Source organism: Varroa jacobsoni, unplaced genomic scaffold (genome assembly GCF_002532875.2).
Source record: "Varroa jacobsoni isolate VJ856 unplaced genomic scaffold, vjacob_1.0 scaffold_200, whole genome shotgun sequence".
Taxonomy (NCBI): Eukaryota; Metazoa; Arthropoda; class Arachnida; order Mesostigmata; family Varroidae; genus Varroa; species Varroa jacobsoni.
In genome coordinates this window covers 103,555-119,817 of record NW_019213102.1, presented here as the reverse complement: position 1 = coordinate 119,817, position 16,263 = coordinate 103,555, and the positions used below count along the sequence as shown (strand labels likewise).

The window sequence follows — 16,263 nt, the reverse complement described above, 5'->3', positions numbered from 1 at the left end:
ATCCAAACTATGTTCCAACCCTGTTTAGCGAGGTTTAAATGGTCACCACCTTTTACGATTCATTCAAAAGATTTAGTCTTATGTGAGAGACTCTTTTGACGTAAACATTTGTTTAATATTCAAATTTCATCACTCGGTCATGAACCAATTATAAATATAACATTTTTTCAATCAAAGGTTATCCATGTTATTTTTTGGTATACCACATGTGTAAGGCTGCGTCGCTGAAAATGATGGCAGTGAATATTGAAGCTCGTACTCTTCGCTCATGATAAACTCCGTTGTTAGCTTACTCCAATAAAAAAAATGGTATATTTTCTGGTGCCCTAGCCTCTAGTGTGAACACCGCGATGAAATATCTAGAAACGTACGAAAAAATGGTTCATTCTGGGTTGTCATCCAGGCCGTGTTCGGTTCAGTTAAGCCAGTGAGACGAAAATCTCCTTCTGACCCTATACTTTGTTAACATTCTCCGTATGAAATTCGGTAGTGCGGCCTGCAAGCGATCGGTTTTCCGCTAGTAATATTCCACTGGTATTCGAACGAACCGTGGTCTAAAGAAACGGCGTTGGTATGTATCGAAAATTTACAAAAACGATAAATTGCAAACTCACATAGCGCCATAGTTTGGATAACGTAGCCCTTAGCGGCGAAAGAACAGAACTACTTTTTGGAAAATCTTTTAGCGCGTATTCATTTAGCTTTTTTCATGGGGATTTATAGAAAATAATTACTCGAAGAGTTAGCTCTATTATATAAAAGCAACTTCGTTACGCTATTTCGGTTCTTCACAGTACACTTTATTTGATATCAAATGTGATGGACGGCCAGCTACGACAAAATCAAAGGTAGAATAGTGAAATTTGCTGTAGGTAAGCATTGAAGTCGCTCAGCACTGATCATTGTCAATAGAACGTATTGTTCACGCTGTATAGTTTCGAGTTCAGAATTGATTATTGTTATCCGTGCAGGTCAGACTTGCGCAATGGCCTAGAATCAACTCGTCAAATAATTCGAACTAAGTCCTAGTTGGGAATTCATGTTTACGAGTGGAGTTTGGATACGACGGAAGTCGTTCAAAATTATATTGTTTTGGGTTTCGTAAGTGTATCAGAGCACTGTTTTTAAGGCGGGCTTGTTCAAAATTTATTCAAACCCATATATAGGTATTTTGGCAACAATGGCGAACATTGTATAACAAAACACTGTCACGCACCTGTTATCATTTTTATTGTAATTTTTAGGAAATATCTCCTTAAGTGAGCTTAGTGGGCAATATTTCCAATGTGTAACTATATCCGTTACGTACTCACGATGACATGTGCGTTTGTTTGTTAATGCGCAGCCACGATGTACGTATGTTACGAGAATTAATTTTTGCAAAAGTAGAACTTTTTCACACAATAAGATTATTATAGTAATAATCAGTTAACTATGTTACCCATTTGTGTCATAGGGATTCTGCACTTTCTTCAGGTTAACGTCGCTCTTCTGTTCGTACCGCAGTCGTATCTGTTGTCGACTGTATCTTATAGTTTTAGAAAAGCAAATTGTAGTTGTAAAAATGTATTTTTTTGGGGACGTCCTAATCAATGAGTAAGAAATTAAATGTCGATAGGTCTGTCTATGTTATCGCTACATTACAACATTCAGATAAGGGAGCGCACATTTCATGGAGGGAGTAAAGCAGAAAACATAGCACACGGTTAATTTGCGAAAACTTATATCGTCATATTGATCATTTGGCATAAGTTATTGTTATTTTTATTAATTGTTACTATACGAAGCTTTATTAAGCTCTATCTCTATCTCTACCGCATCTTAGCTTAAGACAATTACGACGTTGCGTCAGCGTTCTGGATTTCAAATGATGGTTTAGGTTGACGTTGGGAAGCGCAGATGGCCGATGGTTGCGCTTTGGTTTCTTAGCCTCTGTTCAACTTAACTTTTAGTTGAGGAATTGGTGGCCACACAGTATACAATCATCATTTCAGATTTTATCGTGTTTAGCTGACTCGTCCATTTGTCTCATATTGAATTCATGGAAGAAAAAGCACCTGGAAAGCTCGATAGTACGTCGGGGTTTGATACTCTTCGCTGGATTTGGGGATCGTCAATAGCGAACCCGCCTTCCCAGACAGCATGCAGGGATGACGATAGTCCAGGTTTTCTTGCAGATTCGCCCAAAGTGACTTAAATTTATTGCCAAAATGCTCTGATTGGCTAATCATCAGAACTTTGAAAAACTGCATTTAGCGCTTGTCAAGATCCCCGTTAACGCTGGTCGCAGAGTGATTTTTAAAAATATCTATGAATTTTTTAACTTGGTCGTTCAGTTCCGGCTGGTGCTCCGAAAAACAATGGTCATCCACGTTGTTTTTCTTGGATAATTTGTCAATAAACTTGCCTTGAATTGTGATCCACTGTCAGTGTTGCGTTAGTAGTTACGGATGGTGATACCAGGCGACGTAGATTGTCGACATAGCCGTATTCTAAGTAATGGCGAACATTTCGGCTCGCTTCAAATGTGTATCGGCGCTCCCAAGATAAGAAAGTCAGCAAAGACGCCCTGGAAAAGTAACCGGTTTTATCCACTCTTAAGGCCGAATTGTAACAGCTACTTTGTAGTAGCTTGACGGATTTTCGATTCACCAGAGGAGCATGCGGCGCAAGTGTACGGTATATTCACTATCGCAATCAAGCTAGATACACTTGCATAACGAGTCGCTTCATATTGGCAGCATTGGGATGAGCTTCATACGATCTGCCTTGTACTTGCCGGGGTCGACTTAATGCGCCCACATATGAGATATTCTTGGGTAATCGATAAGGATTCGCGAAAATGGAAGAATGTACGTAGGTTATTCGGCTATGCGCTGCGAAGGCACACCTTCACTTGTGATGGCTGAGGCTTTTAAGTGATATGCGTCGTGGGTTCATCATTTTTGAGGTCGCTTTTCAAGGTGTGTGACACCTATACCCTTCTCTTGGTACCTGTGGAACAAAATAACTCAGATATTATAATTGCTCGTAAGCTTAAGTAAAAGCCGACTTTAGAATTGCCTCGAGTCTAAGAAATGCTTATTGGCAAGCAAGTTGCTTGACGGCATGAGGATGTCACCTCATTTCTAGATATGTATGCTGTAGATGCGCTTTTATAACAAGTAACGCGTGCGCAACTGATCTACTTCGCAAGGAGCAGGCACACATATAAGGTTGTGACTTTTATCAAAGTCACAAGAGGGCTTTTATCATATCGCCGCCCGGCTTTATTCGAGATAGAGTCTCACCTTTTCATCAGTTTGTTCAATCATCTTTTTTTTTTGGCTGTCACCTGCTAAACTGACAAATTGTAAACAAATAGTATTTTGTTTATTTTTTCGTATTCGTCAAAAACACGACAGTAATTACAGTGTCGTCTGGGTACCCACCGTAGCAGAGAACTCCGCTGTTACGGTATTCGCCAACTGTTAGAAGTTCTTTGGGTCCATGTTATTATCGAAAAACGGATGAATCTATTGAGGGGAACTTTTAAGGGTAGTACTAGTTACATACCTTCGCTTCTGTATGCTTCTACCTGAAGGTACGCTTCTGTGAAATTTACTATAGAGGTTTAGTAGTCGACAGTCAGCTTCATGTAGATGTCCTCCAGGATAGACAGCAGATACATGATGTTCTCACTCGACATTGGTGCTGAAGTCAATAGAGGCTATCCAGTTTTCACTTTAGCAACGACGATTAAGACTGCATGATCTAAATGCGAATTGAGGATTGGAATTTTTTTGAGCAAGGCTTCTCGTATACTGCTCAAAACATCTTTTTTTTTTCTATTTTTTCGGACGACAGGAATGGCACAAAGCTTCGGTAGCTGAATGTTTCTTGGTTTGCGCACTGTATTTCGATTTAGGGACTTCGAGGTCTATATCATTAGAGGTTTGTCCTTTTAGCCCAGTTGATTCGTTCCCTTTGAGTTATGAGAGCGCGGTTTAACATATCAGTACCACTTCCAATCACCATTCTGTAGTAAAAGTACTTGATGATTCCAGCGTGCGAATCATTTGTCCTCATTCGTGCCATCAGTGAATTTGTAGTGCCTATGTAGCGGTTTTTTAGGCGTTTCTTAGTGAAGTTTTAGGAAGATCGCCAGGGCTTTGTTTAATAGTTCTAATTAGTTATAATTAGCTATAATTAGTTGTTGCGTGATTTCTGCATTTGTCTTCTCTTATTGTTGCAGAAAAGGATCCATTTGTAATGTAATGTAAATATGTTGTGGATGCTTTTGGCTAAAGTAAATTATTATGTACTATAATTTTTCTGCCGCAATTATCTGCCAGCGCTACGACGTCAAATTACGCATTGTATCAGTAAAGTCATTTGGCCGATTTCCCCCAGCAGCGATTATTCATAATAAGAGCGCCTATCGGTGGAACGGTTATTCTAGGTTCTAGGTGGCTATAAAACGCATTTGGCTTTTCCTATCAAGGTGGTACTATTACGGTTTTACCTGTTTCTTTCATCTGTTACCTATAAATTCGCAGTATGCAGATGCTTTTCGTAACGTAATCAATGGTGTTTAGTGAATAAAATCCAATGATGTGTACCGAATTCTGAAGTAAGGAAAGGACTAATATATATTAGCATATATATATCAATTGACTTTTGTAAATAACGGTTATTAATTGCAACCACTAAACATATTGGGCTTAAAAGTACCAACGAAGCTGCGTGTATATATATATATATATATATATATATATATATATATGCAGTTTCGTTACGGAAATGTGAGTAGGTACTTTGCCTATCGAGCTCAAAGCATCGTATCGACGTTACTTTATATTATTGTACAAAATTTGATAGGGTATGTGTTTTTGGTAAGCACGGTTACACATATAGTCAAGGGCTAGACGGCATAGCTGTTAATATTATCACCTTGAGGTATCGAATCCATTCTCGAACTAGCAAGAATGTTTATATATGTGAGCTCTTGATATTAACTTATAGCGTAGTTAGGCTTAATTGGCGACTTTAATCAATAAGCTGATATATCGATGTTTTGCTTTAGGTAAAAAAAGAGTTCGCATGAGATTCTAGATAGTAAAGACTTGACGAGAAGGACGTATACAAATAAGTTCGCCAAACAAGATATCTTTTGACGTAATAAAGTGTTCCCGAATTGTGACCATAAACGGTTTATAATGTTACTCACGTTGTAAATACTGACCGGCCTTCATCTCCAGATTGATCCTTGCGACTATTCGAAAACGTGAACCTGACCGGTCGTCCAAATACGCCTATTATCTCCTCAGGGCTCTTCGCATCTCGACATGAAAGCTGCATAAAAATTGCTAACTGCTAGAGAAAATAGCTACAGCTTTAGGTTTTTACGGCTTCTTTAAGATTTATTTAAATTCAAAAGAAACGAAGTCGGACCATCAATATGACGCGAAATATCCTCCTTATATTAAAATGTAACCTACTTTTAGTTGAGAATAGAGGAAGACGCCCTTTTAGCAATGGTCTTTAGTATTTACTCAACGAAATGCATATGAATCATTATTTTCTGATAATTATTCACAAGGCTCATTCTTTACTACTTTCAAATGTGGTAAATAACCAGACTCAAACATTAGTCTATAACAGTCAGCATTATCTTCATAACAGTAAGCACATATTTGGACACTGATTTCATTGATCTGGACGTTTTAGACGTCTACATTTTCCCTACTAATGGCCATGGGCCTATCGTCGTATTTAGGCTCAGTGCGGCAGGCCCTGTCTACACAAGCTGCAACTACACGTAACGTCCACGTTGTCATTGGGAATGAAGCCTGTGACCTCGACTCGGCGGTCAGCGCCGTGGTATGTTTTCCGATTTACCCTATTTGGATCTAACGTGCGAGCTATCATGCATGTCAATTGTAACTACAAGAACTTAGTGATCTCGGCTAGAGGAGGTAGAAGCTGACGAAGGATTTTATGTATATACCAAAATAAGGATGCCGTCCTAAAATACCGTTGCGAACAACACAAAAAAACAAGGCCCACGGCCAATATTTGCGGAATATATTTGAATTATGTCAGAAAGGGGTATTCGTACACACTCTTCGTTCTAATTAGAAAAATTAATATAGTAGGTATTTCACATTCCAATTCTATATTAAACACATTATTTTAACGCTCTTGACTTTTCGTTACAAAGAAAAAAAAAAAGTCAGAAAACTAATGATTTCCTTCTAGATTGCGTGAGTAAACACCGATTGTAACAGACTTCTTGTATGGAGATACTCATTGCTAAGAAGTCTTACTGGTTGTAAGACTTTCTTGTTAGTTCTAAATTAGCGCTTTACCTAATTACGTGGATAGTGATTAGGAAACAAACGGTTACGTGTTCAGGTCTGTACGAGTCTTAATAAGTTACGCTACATGCAGGTGGCTGGTTATATGTTGGGATCGAAGACTGAACGCCTTGTAGTACCGATGCTAAACATTCCTCGATCAGACTACCCTCTCAAGACCGAGGTTCAATTCGTATTTAACAGGCTTAATATAACGGAAGATCTATTGAATTTCTTCGACGACCTTTGTCTTACTGGCTTGCATAAGGCCAAAAAGCTCGAGGTGACCCTCGTGGACCACAACGTGGTTCCAAAGTGCCTTGAGCCCATCAATGATGCTGTTGTACGGGTCATCGATCACCATAAGTGGGAAGCATCGTTTACCTCACCGATAGACAAAAAGATCGAAATGGTAGGGTCGTGCGCTACCCTCGTTGGAGAAAAGCTTCTAGCAGATCATCGCGAGCTCGCTGATGAGACAATAACAAAACTGTTGCTATCTACGATCATCGTTGACACAGTGAACTTCAGCAAATCAGCCAACAAGGCAACGCCAAAAGACGAAAAAGTATTCAAAGAGTTGTTATCGTTTGCTCCAAATATAGACTGGGATTCGGAGTTTGTCCAGATTAAAGAGGCGAAATCATCCGTTTCTTGGATGGCTGTTCGCGACCTTCTTAGAAAGGACCTCAAAGTAATTTCAGAGAACGAATTGACAATTACTGTGTCGACTGTGCCGGTGTCGTTGAAGAGTCTTTTAGCGATGTCCAACTTTCGAGCTGATCTAGAGGTTTTCCGGCAACAGCAAAAGGCCAATGCGGTTATTGTAATGACGACAACTACAAAAATGCAGGATAGCGAACAGGACTGCATGCAACGAGAAATGTTAATTCATGCGAAAATTGATCCTTTACGTGAGGCGTTGGTCGATTACCTGAAGCGCTTCGACCAGCCGCTTCTTGACTTAGAAGAAATAACTTCTTGTTCAACCATCTACAGTCAGCACCCAGCAAGTAGCGTTTTCATACAGAAAAACGTCGGAGCCTCTAGAAAAGTTGTCCTGCCTGCAGTCCGCTTATTCGCAGCGTCGTACAAAATATCGTCTGAACAGGATTCCGCTTAAGGACACTGCCTATATACGTTCATATACAAATTTTATAGTAGGCGCAATAAATGAAATACGCTAAGACTCTACTAGCTTCTTCCTTTCTATATTCTAAGCAGGATATGTAGAAGTTCAGAATGCGGATAGGATATGAATCAGTGCGCATTTAGCGGCTTTGGCCCGGTCCTAGTATGCACAGACGATTGTCTGCTTTGACATGGCTTTTCAACGTGACATCGATAAAGCTGGTAACTTGATTAGCCCGTTAACTCACTGATGGCTTACCGTCTGCTGAAAGTAGAGGAACTTCTCTTTCGGCTCGATGCCACATAAAAGCCAATATCTTGTTGTGCTCGAGACTATAACTCTCAGAATAGAGTGTGCGATCATTTGTAATTTGCCCTGTAGTGGGCACTGCAAATTAGATAAGACTCCTCTAAATATGCGTCCTAATATATATCTAAATATTTTTTGATGTATTACTTTTAACACCATTAACCAAGAGATCTCATTGATTCAAGCTTTTCGATTTGGAGGATTATTTTGTAATCGCTAGCTTATGTCTCCCATAATAGAACTCGGGTTACGCGGCTGGTGAACAAGCGCCCTAGCTCCTCAGATAGTGCTTTTCGAAGTTTAATTAGAATTGGCCTAAAATCTATTATTCCTTTATCACTGGTAAAACGAAACGTTCTATGTACCTCTGCTTCATTTGAACATAAAATAATGAATATATACATCTTTTATACAAATTTGTGGGTATTAGTCGCTATAGATTTTGGTTAAATAACTGTGCTTTTGGCCAAAACCTTATTTAAAGTCTATTGGTGGATCATATTAACGGGGCACAGGCTCGTTCAAACTTGAGTAGTATTCCTTCGCGGCCTCCATGCCCTATACGTCCTTTTATTTTTACGGCATATTTTTATAGGCATATTTTTACGGTAACAAATAGTCATGATTGACCTGGTTATATCAGTGTTCTGGCACATGTATAGTAGGTCCTAACTACAAAGTCGACTTCTATCTACGTACCTATAGCTAGGACGGTCGGAAAAATACACTTCTACATTGGATCAATTTGCTCATAATTTATCATTTCCTCAGCAGTCGATAAAAAGTATAAGTCCTTGACCAAACTTCAACAATTAATATCTTGGGAAACGGCTTCAACTGACTTAGCCTGATACAATTCAGGATGTCATAGAATAATAATCACAGACTTCACTGACTAGCCTTACCTTTGTCACTTACTGTATTTAAAAAATATTTGGCCTATTCTACTTAAACTATGAGAAACTATGTGCTGTAGAGTATTCAATATATTAAGTAAAATAACATATTAATACCGTTACTTCAGTGTTAAAAATTGTATATAGGTTTCAATTATGATACGGTTGATACAGTGATACGGTTGGTCTTATAGAATCTCGTAGTGGTTTTGCCCGTGACGTTGGCTGTCCCAGTTATTTGACCTATTTTGCTACTTTGTTCCGATGCTGTATTGGTTACCTAACAAAGCTGTCCAACTTTATGCCTTGTATTAATTTATATGACTCCCTAGTTTTAAACAAACCTGATTTGATAGATGGAAATCTCTTCCTTGATCCAATATCACATTGTTTTCATATCACGTAAGTTACTGAGTTCATCTAAGGCTGCCATATCGAATACGAATGTTTCAGTGTATCTTTAGAACAGTGCAGCTAACTAACGTATTATAAGTAAAACAGGTTAAGTTCAATGATAAACACTCTTCTTATTCAATGAGACGTGGCAGGAGAAGCAGGTATAATCTATTTCCTGATCGGCTACGGGTGACGTTGGCAATGCTATGCTGATATATTTATGTTTGGAGATCTTCCTTTTCGCTTCAGTGCCTTGCGAAAAAAACTGCTCGCGTCGTTTTTTCATTATTTAGCTTCGAGCCCAACTAACATGTATGCACACTTTGAAAATGGGAAATGTCTACGAAAAAAAAAACAAAAAAACTTACATTCCGCTAATGGTCACCACCCGTATGTACAGTAGTAACGTGGAGAAAATAAAGCTAACGGTAACTTCTTTTGTACTGGTATGAACGTATGTGTTTTTGTATGTGACGCGATGCTATAGTTATGCATTAAGGCCACGCTTTTAGCAAATGGCAAAACAAAGCAGAATATTCAATCGGACACCTTTATTATCACAAAAAGCAAATAAGGGATCAGCAGTAACACAAGATGCCGCCTGGAAATTTATTGTGTTGATTTGCTACCGTACTGCATTTTAGTTTTCAGCTGGAACACAAAGTCCACGAAAACAGATTGGTTGTGTCATCTTCTAAAAGTCTGTCTGATTTTTTGGGGATGGTTGAGCAGGATTTTACTTTTCTATCTTTTACCTGAAATTCAATTGCCCGAGAAACAGCATCATCAAGGTAAGAGTCGAAGGGCAGCCTTGAAAAGCCACTATTGATAATGATGGAGTAAGAAAAATGTGGTAGAAAACCAGGCTAGAAATTCAAGGTTGAGAAAAAAATAAGAGGATTATCGACGGTTTCAACTGTTGGTAATGAAACCCATTGCGCTGTTTGCCGAATAAAACTTAGCTAGTACACTCAACGAAGCGATCAGCGTAGACGTCACCATATATATATATATATATATATATATATATATATATATAGGAAATAAAGATTGGAGAGATTCTGCTTCGCTATTATTTTGTACTGCGTTGACCTAAATAAATGAATGTTGTGCAAAAAAGCTCTATTAGGTTGAGAACCTGAGAGGCGCCTCCAAAGTCACTTCTAAAAATCGTTGCGGTAGGGTTATTATTATCATAAAAGCTGTAATTAGCACAAGGTCTTGTTTGTTATGGCAATACATTTTTATTCGCTTCATTTTAATTGATAATATAGCAAGTTCATTAATTTCACAGGACAGTTCAAACGAATATAAAATGTATGTTTATACGTAAATATATTTATATATAAACACTCCGTTACTGGTGAGAGAACGATTTGCCAATTTTTACCATCTTTCCTCGACGGCCTTTAGGTATAGCACTGTTGATCATAAAATGTATGTTGACAAGGATCTGGGTATCCAGTATACCAGATACCTCTGAGCATCCGCATCAGACTCGACAATAACGATATGAAGTTTGCTTGGCAATCAGATTACATTGATGTTATTACATGTAAATCGTATGTGAAGAAAGCGTGTGTTTTGCTTTTATCGAGGCCGCAGCAAAAAAAACGTATGGGATGTCTCAAAAAATCTACACATAATATAACTGACATTTGGTTTCTATAAACATGTAATTTACATTTAAATTGCAATAAAAAGGAAAAAATGTGGTACTTTTTCTCCTGTCGCAGCTGTTCAAAATTATTACCGTTTTGGTCAATAGACCGCTGATAATGGTGGACTATAGATTCAAAAACCTGTATTATTGGTATTATAGCGCGCTCTGGGTCAATGTGGCTTTTAAATCTTCCAGTGTCGTCGATTATCTAGCCTAGACTGGTCTAAAAAACAATTAAGCTAATCTATAGGACGCCTTTGTTTAACCCATCAGTTTAAAAGATTCTCATGAGGCCATGCTGTTAAACTGCAATAATAGTATGCAGGTGCTTTACCCTATTGATAGTGAAATTTGCCATTTTCACCAAAGCCCTCCCGAATGCATAGCAAAACCATTCCTGCAGTAGGTAAGTGGTGCCACTCACTAAATTATTAAAAACAATAAAAACAGTGTACACACTTTTGTGGCCCAGCCTGTATCATAATGGAACGCGATAATGATAGTGGACGTGAACCGTTTCTGGGAAAAGCGTCCTTTTAACATTATGACACAACGTAAGAAAATAGCAGTGAGCTATGGAATACATTTTTATTTCTTCATGGTACACAGGTGCACACACGCAGATAAGCACAACCGTTATAGTGTAATCGGCATCGAGGCCGGTTCCCGTCACATCTCAGATAAAAAGCAAAAAAAAACCCTTCCTAGCTAAAAATAAATACTTTCTAATTGCGCTTGTAGGGGTTACATCCGTTTTGTCTAGATTTTTAGATCACACGAAAAGAATGAACAGAGTTTGCCCTCTGTTTACTTCATAGCTTGTCGCTTTGCCTTCTACCATTGTGTCAAAATTCTTTCCTGTTGGTCACTTCTTCTCGTTTATATTTGTTTTTCGTTGGGATGATGACAAGACCACAGCTTCTGAGGCTATGGATCCAGCGAGGCATATAAAGCATGAACGTCGACAGGAGCAGGATAATGAAGTAAATTATTTAAGATACTGAATTTAGTCAAGCCTAGTTACGTGAGTTCTGGAGATTAACCAATTCAAATAGGCTGTTGACTACCTAGGCATAGACCTTGCTGACTTGCGATAAGTATGCACTTATCTATATTTGTTCTATTGCGGAACCTGCATTAATTTTTGTAAGAAAAATGCCTATAAATTATTTTTTACCAAAAGATAAAGGGTAACTAACTATATGATCAAGTATCTACTGACAATAATAGAGTGGGCCGAGATGGAGCCCTATTAGTGCCCCAGTCTGGGTGCTCGCATTCATTTCCTTCACATAGGTGGTCTGGGGGATGGCTCTCACACTGTCGTACCTTTGCCACTGCGCATTGGAGGCTCACGATTAGACCCTTACCTTCGAAATCGTTCCGTTGCACTACGTAAAATATGATTATATGTTCCTCTATTTTTCACTATAGACCCCTGTAGGCTACTGAAGCAGTCGCTTTTTCCGGCTTTTGTTTCTACTCTTAAGCTGTACCGTAGGTACTAATATGGCCAGTATCATAGCAATGAGCCTTGCCGACAACTGGCTTGAACGTCAACGTCAGCGCCGTCGTTATAGTCTTCTGAAACGGGGCGGTTATTGCTGATGATTATCCGCCTCGAAGGCAGACAAACTAAGGGATCTTTTTATCGTCCTATACTTATCAACGGTTATCGTAATTTTTGGTCAATTAATTTGGCAAATTTCAAGTTCGTAACTAAGAAAATATCGTAAATGGTTACTATGGAGATGTCCATTGCAACTGAACTGAACGCTATGCGATCTGTGCAACGGCTAATCGATGTTCGAAATCGCCAGAAACTCCATCTAATTTCGCTATATTTGTAAAAAATTGTTGCTATAGATACACATGCTTGGAACGCTTTGCGACAGATCTGCCGGTTGTTCCAGCTTACCCACTCAACTCTATAATATTATAGTTCATTATACTCGTAGAAAATAATTGCTGAGTTAATGTAGCGGGCTAATATTATATTGCAGCCGATCATACTGCTGCAATGGTGGCTCGGTAGTTTCCAAAAGAGCATCAGCTTTTTTTGGAGATTGATCATCAGCTGAATGTAGCACTGAAGTCCATGAAGTCGACAGACAGCAAATGTCAAACCTGCCGACTATGAGAGATTTGCGCTGGGCATTTCATATTAGATTCTGCGGCGTATCTGTTTTCGGGTTTTAGGTAGCACAAAATGAATTGAATGCAAGTGAATCATAAATCAGTGATACTGATGTTTTTCATATCGGTGACACTTTTTTTTTCCTAATTTAACTTACATTGTCATTTGATTTATGCACCGCTTCGTAGAGTATCAACAGTATTCGGTTTTGGGAAGTTTGTTTTTATTTTCCCTATAAAGTCCTCCGTCCACTGATAAAAACTAATATCAGCTCAACTGGCAGTCGAAATCGGACATTCACTAAGCAAATGTAGCCATAAATACCAATCTATCAGATAAAAAATAATTGCAGTGATCGAGTTTATAGGGTCAGTGGCACAGAAAGCCGACGAGCCCCGGCGACATCCATGTACACCGACGCGTGCGACAACCTGTGACGTGTACGCGCGTGCTACACGTCAAATAATAGTATTCCTCATCAAGGTCTTTACTACAGGTACTAAATTTAATGCTTGATCAAGTACCTTCAAGTCATAGAAATCTACGTACACAAGCTACAAACAATATTAGAATACGTAGTCTACATATTCGAGGATAGTGCCTATATGAATGATATATACGTGTCATATTAGATGATATAACGTAATGATATTAAGCGGGGTCGAAATACGTCATAACTGTTCTGTCAAACGATTTTCAAATAGAGTCTAGTACGTAGATTTTATCACAGATGCAATTGGCCGGAACCGGTTGAGTTGGGTGTGGCAAAAATCTTACTTGTTGACGTTAGAACGACCGTATAATGAAACAACTGTAGCAAGATAATAATAACGAGTTTGTCAAAACAAAAAGAGAGCGTATAACTGCGCAAGGCAAAAGCGGTTGTTGATTTTACAGGTTTGCAGATAGGACCGCCGTAACTGTAGCCTTAGTGCGCATCTAGGTCGTTGCCAAAAAAACGTTTGTTACTTGAGTAGGTTGTAAGTCGTGTTTTTCAACATAAATGATCAGAATATCGACGTCTTTGTTGGACAACCGAAGTCGTGTAATCCGTTCTGCTATAGCAGAAGACTACACAACAATAATACGCAGGTGAGTAAACAGTTTGGTTGGATCTTGAAGGCGGTCATTAATTTCCATGTGTTATTTTTCAAATTTACGTCCTCAAAAATCAACACATTGAGTGAAGGTGTATATATGCGTATATAAAAATAAGAGGAACCAAATTGTCTGTTCGGTCGAGCCAGCAGACATTTTTAATGAATGACTGTACAGGCCACTTAGACGACAAACGATTGTTGCACGGTTGTTCTAAGATGGTCTTGGCCTGCACAACTACATTGTGAAATACGGGTGCTTAGATGCGGAACAGTACCATGATATATATAAAGTACTAATCCTTAAGACAGCACTTATTTTCAATTCATAGCATTTTATTAGAGAATTTTTACGTTAGGTTAGGCAACGCAATCTTCCACAGTAGGGCCCACCGCTTCCTCTACTGAGTTTATCTAACTGTTGTATAGGTACTGTAAAACTAAGACAATTTGTTTGTGTTATTTCTTACAAGTTCGTTTCAAGTCTTCTTTTTTAAGCCGTTTAACACTGTTCTAAAGAAAACGATTTCGGAGCATTTCCTCTTTCTTTTTAAACATACGACTTATTGGCCAAACGGATAGTCGAAGCTAAAGAGCGACCCCTGAATGAATAATCGCTCTTGTCATGAAGCTCGCTCTTAATGCTCTTCAAAGTATTACATACATCTTATAATTGATTGTTGGTACGTCGTCTGTACGCCACACCGAAAAACGTATTCGGAATGTTTACTACCGTTCGGAGATTTTTTTATTTCCATTTTTAGAACTCTGGATGAACACTGTCGATGAGCAATAAGAGATTACTTTGTGAGATCAATTTATGCTTGTAAAAGCATCATGCAAAGGGTCTTGAGATTCATGATTATTGTTTGTAAACTGTACGTTCATGTAAACGGGATATTGTATCGGTTAAGACGATACGTCCTGTAAAGCGTAGCTCTTTTCAAAGGTCGTATTTTTTTTTGAGCGTTTTCGCGTGTACATCGATCTGTACGGGTATGATTAATTGCCTTGATGGAATTTGCAATTTTAAAAAAATAATTAGATAATCTCCACATAATCGTCTCTTAGTATAAAATAACAAGCTTGAAACAATTTTAGTCTCTATCTGTCGTTATGGAAGATATTTTATCGGAAGAAGTTTCAAGCATTTTTAGAAACTTCTGTAGTTTGAGGTAGTTAACAAGCTTAAGAAATAGTATTCATTGCACCGTGGAGTAACATGCTTAACGAAGCACTACAAAACGCGAGTACCTAGTTTGAAAACGAAGCCATATTTAATCCAGATGAAAGCTCTATCAGAAAAGCGCAAGGAATCGTTGATTACGTGCTCATTAGAAAAATTTTGAAATTTGGTAAAATTTTGTCTTGTATCGTACAATAATTTCTAATAATAATCACAAAAATCACTAGTACGAGAGCCGTACATTTTCTGACGGTAACTAGTCAAACGTTAACGCACCAGGGTATAATTGTTGCCTAAGGTATCCTCTACTTAACCTGTGCCCCTGAGACACAAGGAAAGGACGTTGCGAAGCGGTCAGCCAATACAATGACTAAAGTTTCGTGTAGATTTCCACATTTTATTCGCTATAGGAAACATTGTCAATGGGAAAATTAAAGCTCAAGCTAGTGCAAGCGGGCCGCGTACGGAATTTCTCACGCTTACAGGGCTAGATTCAACTCGTATCGTTGCTCAAAGCACAGCATATCAACGCAAATAGAACAAAGTTCGGACAGCTTACTTAAGCCTGAACGTCAGCGTCTGATCGTGCAACTTCTCCTAATTAGCTGTGCATGTATGTATTCGTTCTCGCAACTGTCACTGTTGTCTCTCTCTCTCTCTCTGCCTTTTTTGCTTTTTCTGTCACAGGTCTAATGGATTTCTCTGAGGCATTGTAATTTAGCCACCTAACGTGGCGGTTGCTGGCGTCATAAAATCTAAAGCTTTACATTCGATTCGTGAAAATTTACTTTGTCATTGACTCTAGCGAATCTCTCGATGAACTGCAATAGGGAAATGAAGGTAATACAATTTGGTCGTCAAGGGTGGGAAAAGTGTAAGTCAAGAGTTTTTTTTACCTGACGAGGTTCGTGCATCCAGCACAGCAGTGCACTGGTGATAGGTCCTACACATTTACTCCATCTGCGTTCATTCCACCCACTCGAAGATCTGCATTAGAGAATGAGTGGCGGATCGCCGCTGTTTTTTTTCGACTCAAGACTTCAATGTTTGCACAGCTACAACAGTAGCAATAATCCAAACTCAAAATGGCGAATGATTTTTTTCACTCT

General features: G+C 38.7%; 1 protein-coding gene across 6 annotated transcripts; it reads left to right on the top strand.

Annotated features, from left to right (window-relative positions):
* The first annotated feature begins 377 nt into the window (after positions 1-377).
* On the top strand, positions 378-7,527 carry pn (exopolyphosphatase prune). Of its 6 annotated transcripts, none has more exons than XM_022855293.2 (4): positions 378-571; positions 5,241-5,380; positions 5,710-5,862; positions 6,433-7,527. In XM_022855293.2, the coding sequence occupies exons 3-4, from the start codon at positions 5,731-5,733 to the stop codon at positions 7,459-7,461; spliced, it is 1,161 nt and encodes a 386-aa protein (XP_022711028.1). In that variant the 5' UTR covers positions 378-571; positions 5,241-5,380; positions 5,710-5,730; the 3' UTR covers positions 7,462-7,527. The 6 variants fall into 6 exon arrangements, with proteins under 6 accessions (XP_022711028.1, XP_022711027.1, XP_022711030.1 ...); XM_022855295.2 differs by having other exon boundaries at positions 379-571; positions 5,759-5,862; XM_022855292.2 differs by lacking the exon at positions 5,241-5,380.
* Positions 7,528-16,263: the final 8,736 nt, after the last annotated feature.

What these genes read in the sequence shown, in the direction of transcription:
- pn (XM_022855291.2), top strand. Translation starts at nt 1,320, where the DNA reads ATGTGCGTTTGTTTGTTAATGCGCAGCCACGAT. An exon ending in TGTTAATGCGCAGCCACGAT is followed by an intron (nt 1,353 to 5,709) that starts GTACGTATGTTA and finishes TGGACGTTTTAG; the next exon opens with ACGTCTACATTTTCCCTACT. An exon ending in ACTCGGCGGTCAGCGCCGTG is followed by an intron (nt 5,863 to 6,432) that starts GTATGTTTTCCG and finishes CGCTACATGCAG; the next exon opens with GTGGCTGGTTATATGTTGGG.